The sequence below is a fragment of the Otolemur garnettii genome, unplaced genomic scaffold, assembly GCF_000181295.1.
Source record: "Otolemur garnettii isolate 467f Iridium unplaced genomic scaffold, OtoGar3 scaffold00045, whole genome shotgun sequence".
Lineage (NCBI taxonomy): Eukaryota > Metazoa > Chordata > Mammalia > Primates > Galagidae > Otolemur > Otolemur garnettii.
In genome coordinates, this window is record NW_003852440.1 from 1586948 (window position 1) to 1591658 (window position 4711).

Genomic DNA, 4711 nt, shown 5'->3' on the forward strand with positions numbered 1-4711 from the left:
AAATGAGACTTAGCAGTTGTTTGGGGCTTGGTGGTTTGGGCCACTGTTGCTTTCTTCAGCAATCGGAGCTGTGGTCTACTGCACTGATCCTGGTGATACGTGCTCACTCTTCGTGGAATACCAAGGTGCCGGCACTTACCATTGCAGACCAAGTTAGGGTTACTTGGTCACAACAAAATTCCTGCTCTAGACTTAATCTTTTATTTAGATCTGGCAGAATAGAGCTAATTATTCATTCACTGGGCACTATTTGTGTGTTAAGAGGTAAAAAATATTATTGCCCAGGTTGACAGGGTAATTGAATGACCGAGGTACATTACAAATGGCAGTGTTTTACCTTTGACTGTTGTCTTTGTCCTGTCCCGATGTTGGATTCCCTGCAAGTTTCCACTTGCCTTTGTAATTACAGCAACAAGCAGGAAGCCTCTGGCCACCACTTCCCGCTGCCTTTTTTTTCTTTTTTGAGACAGAGTCTCACTATGTCATCCTTGGTGGAGTGCTGTAGTGTCACAGCCCATAGCAACCTCTCACTCTTAGACTTAAGCGATTCTCTTGGCTCAGCCGCCTGAGTAGCTGGGACTATAGGCGCCCGCCACAACTCCCGGCTATTTTTTGGTTGGAGTTGTTGTTGTTGTTTAGCAGGCCCGGGCTGGGTTCTAACCTGCCTACCTTGGTGTATGTGGCCGGCGCCCTACCCACTGAGCTACAGACACTGCCCATTTCCCGCTGTTAACCCCAGCACTTGACTCTCATGTGATTATTCGATGGGCTGGAGCTGAGTGTGGGGCTGTGTTGTTAGGGATGAAGGGCAGACGAGAAGACAGCCTGGTGAGGGGCTGTCAGAGGTGATCAGGAAACAGGGGGGTCCCTCCTATTTGCATATGAGGCTAGTTGTGTGCAGATCACAGAGGGAGTCTTGTTTGGCGATGGAGGATGTTGGATGTTAAAGGCATAGGCTTTGGTGAGGTTAACCAAAGAAGTCTGCCTATAGGAGCAAGGCAGGAAATAGGGAATAGGGCCCAGCCCCAAGCCAATGGCACTATGACAGAATCTGATTTGCAGAGCATCAGAGAGGCTCAGAGAGACCTGGGATCCAGATAATGCAGGGGGTGTCCCAACCAAGAGAGGACAGTCCCATGAACTCTCCAAATGGGTTCTTAGCTTCTGGCAGGAATGAATTTGAGAGCAAGCCAGCAGTCTACAGGAAGGTTTACTGAGACAGAGACAGGGGGCAGACCCTACTCCACAGAGAATGGGTCCTTTCTCGAGAAGGGGGGGACACTTTATGGGGCAATAGTAACAGTCCCATAGCATTGTCTGGTGGACAGCAGGTGACAGTCTCCAGCATTGTCTGGAGGTCAGGCCATGAAGGTTAATCATAAACTGCTGTCACAGAAAGACAAGCACAGACAGTGTATAAGGCAGCTCACTTAGTGTAATAACTCATCGGTCTTCAGGTGGTCCCAGGCTGGCCACTTGCACAGGACTTCCTTGTTCAGGGTGGTTAGGGTCTGGTTTCGGCCCGAATGACTGCGCTAGGCTCTCTCTGCCTTCTTCTCCTGCCTTGTCCGTACATTACAAAGACACCTAGGAAGACAAAGGAAGCCCCCTCAGTGGGCTGGGGACATGCTGTTGCCCAGCATTGCCAGTTCTTGGGAAGGAAGTATCTGAGACAATTCCTAAAACGCCTTTGCACTGCTGTTCCATCCAACATGCCGGCTAGCAGGGTGCAGGCTGCCAGCCATGGTCCGCTGGCTCGGTGGCAGAGAAGGGACAGTTGAGGCAGCACCTGGAAGGACTGTGCTGATAGGGAGGTTCCAGGTGTGAGACTGTCGGCCAGGGTCAGGACAGGACAGAGGCAGGCTTCCTGAGCTCTGATGAGGTTCCCTGAGGCAGTCCTATTTGGCTTCAGTGATATTTGGAAATGTGTCCCTGGGAGGAGCTGCCCTCGTCCTGGAGGAGGCTGTGCTTTTTAGGCTGGGAAAGCCTTGGCTTCAGGTGCTGCTCACAGAGCTCCTCGCACCCCTCCACCCCCGCTTGTCTGCAGAGTCTATATTCTTTCTAAAATAATGACGTGACATTTATTTTCCCTAGTAGTGGAATGATTTTTCTTTCTTTTTTTCTTTTTTGTGGCAACTCAATCATTTGTGCAGTATAACCCAGACTGATGCTACACTGGTAGATAAAAGCCTAAATAAGGCTTGGCTGGACCGCTGCCCCAACTTGTCAGCCCCCTGGGCTCTCTGCGAGATAAGTGGAATCTTTATCTAATGTGGTTATTTGCAACCTGGGTATGTGGGACACTAATGCGCCATGAAGAAGATCTTAGGTGCTCCTTGAAAAAATGTAAAGATAGTTAATTAAATTATATTCAAAAGAAGTTCAAACCCCAGTAAGTGTATTCTTTTTTAAACTCTTTTTAAAAAATCAACATAATTTAATTGTGCCTTGGAAGTTTATCTCTAGGTTCAAGTGTGCCGTGAGATAAGAATGGTTGAAAAAGACTAGTCCAGTACATGACCTGGAGTCTCTGTTCTCTAGGTCAGCATGTGTGTCTGAGGAAGGAGGGCTTTGGGGGAGGTTTCACACACGGCGGCAAGGTCAGCAGAGCAGAAGGCCATGTGGGTTCTCTTGGAGGCAGCAACATTGCAAGACCTTTGTCCCGGGATCCAGTTCACTCCGGCCAACAGTTTGGGCCAACTGCATTCGGTTCTACAACAAAAAGATGTGGAAGACATTTTGCTTTTTTCCGAGTCTCTGAGACATGTTCAATAGGCGTGGGGAGGCTTCTGCAAAGCACAGTTCCCAAATAAACATTGGTTGGCTAAGCAGTGAGGGACGACCACCCTTTTTTTTCTGGTTTTTAAAACTGGAGATTTTCATAAATTGGTGAGACTCTGTCTCTCAGGACCATTTCTACTAAATAAGCTCTTTTTAGAGTCCTTGACTCTTAGACTCAAATAATTTGGTCAGACTTGGATAAATGTCTAGTAAGGAATTGTTGAGTCCCAACTTGGGATAGGCAGAGAGTTTTGAGGAAATAGTAACTTAGAGGAAGCTACTGAGAGGTGGAAGAAGATTTTCTTTTCTCTTCTTTTTCTTTGAGACAGAATTCCACTCTCTCGCCCTGGGTAGAGTGCTGTGATGTTATCATAGTTCATGGCAACCTCAAACTCCTAGTCTCAGAGCAATCCTACCTCAGCCTTCTTCTGAGTAGCTAGGACTGCAGACACCTACCACAACGCCCAGCTAGATATTTTGTTCTTTTAGTAGAGACCAGATCTCACTCTTGCTCAGGCTAGAACTTCTTGAGCTCAAGCAATCTGCCCACCTTGGCCTCCCAGAGATCTAGGATTACAGGTGTCAGCCACCACACCTGTCCAGAAGAGGATTTTCTGAGTGTGCCTTTGTTTGTTTCTCTGCAGGTTTTGGCTGGTGATTAAGGAAGATGGACATATGGTCACTGCCCGGCAGGAGCCTCGCCTTGTGCTGGTCTCCATCACCTATGAGAACAACTTCCTGACCTTCAAGGCACCTGGGGTGGACCAGCTGGTTTTGCCTGGCAAGCTGCCATCCTCAAACGTACTCCACGACTGCAGGTGCTCTGCTTGGGGCATCCAGGGCTGCCGCAGACCTGTTTCCCTTTAGGCCCCTCTCTGCATTCTGCCTGGCCACAGCTTGTACAGTAGATGATGAAATTGGTAAAGTAAATGTTTAAGAGAAGTGTCGTCTAGATTGGGGTCAGAATGGTTACAGGTGGGAGGGATGATGCTGAGTGTTGTGTTAAGTGTACCCAGGATTTGTTTTACTCAGATATCTGACACGCAGACAGAAGGGCTGTCGTGAAGAACTGGTTTATACTGATAGTCGGTGACAGCGTGAGTTTGCAGGGCAGCATCCGTATCCTTCACTTGACACATGTCACCTATGTATTTGCCAACAAGCTTCACATGTCCTTTGATCAAGTTGAGCTGGCCAAAACTTGGCTCTTCAATGGATTTATGTCCTGAGAACCTGCCATTTTCTTGACAGTGGAAATGATTTTCTTGTCCCTGTACACGGGCTTTAAAATCAAAAGCTGAGGACGCAGGTGGGTTCAAATCCCAGCTCCACCTTGAGTGACAGTGACCTTAGGTCACTGATGGTGATCAAGTTTTCACCAATATGCTGAAACAGTGGAACTCTAGGGAGGTATAAACCTCCTTGGATGGAAGGAGGGAAAGAGAGGACCTTGTAGAGGGGTCTGGCAAAGACGGTGAGCAAAGCCTGTTCTTGTATAATTCTGTTTCATCAGTTGTATTTCTGGAGGAGATAGGAATAGAGAGCCTGAAACTCAAGTAGTTTGGTGTGACCAGCCACTGAGGGCTGTGCCTCTGTGTTGACACAGAGGGGCAATCAGTACTGCCCTCTCCAGCTGGTTAGATGTGCTGTAGCTAGTTCAGCCTGGTGGGTTCAAATCCCAGCTCCACCTTTGCGTGACAGTAACCTCAACTAAAATGATGTTTTAGGCATCTCTGGCTGCTACAACAAAATACTATAGACTGGGTGGCTTAGACAGTGTGACAGTTATTTTCTGTAGTCTGGGAGCATGTGGGTCCACAATCCAAGGGCTGGTAGAGTCAGTGCCTGGTGAGGGATCTCTTCCTGGGTTGCAGGTGGCCACTTTTCATTATGTTCTTATAGGACCTTTCTTTTTCTTTTTTTTTTTTTT

General features: G+C 47.9%; 1 protein-coding gene across 1 annotated transcript in view; it reads left to right on the forward strand.

The window, feature by feature from the left end:
• The window catches only part of MARC2 (mitochondrial amidoxime reducing component 2), a 40429-nt gene that overhangs the window by 3418 nt on the left and 32300 nt on the right, over positions 1 to 4711 (forward strand). The window contains exon 2 of the mRNA XM_003790954.3: positions 3426 to 3599. Coding sequence (XP_003791002.1) covers positions 3426 to 3599 — 174 coding nt within the window. The remainder of the gene's footprint in view (positions 1 to 3425; positions 3600 to 4711) is intronic.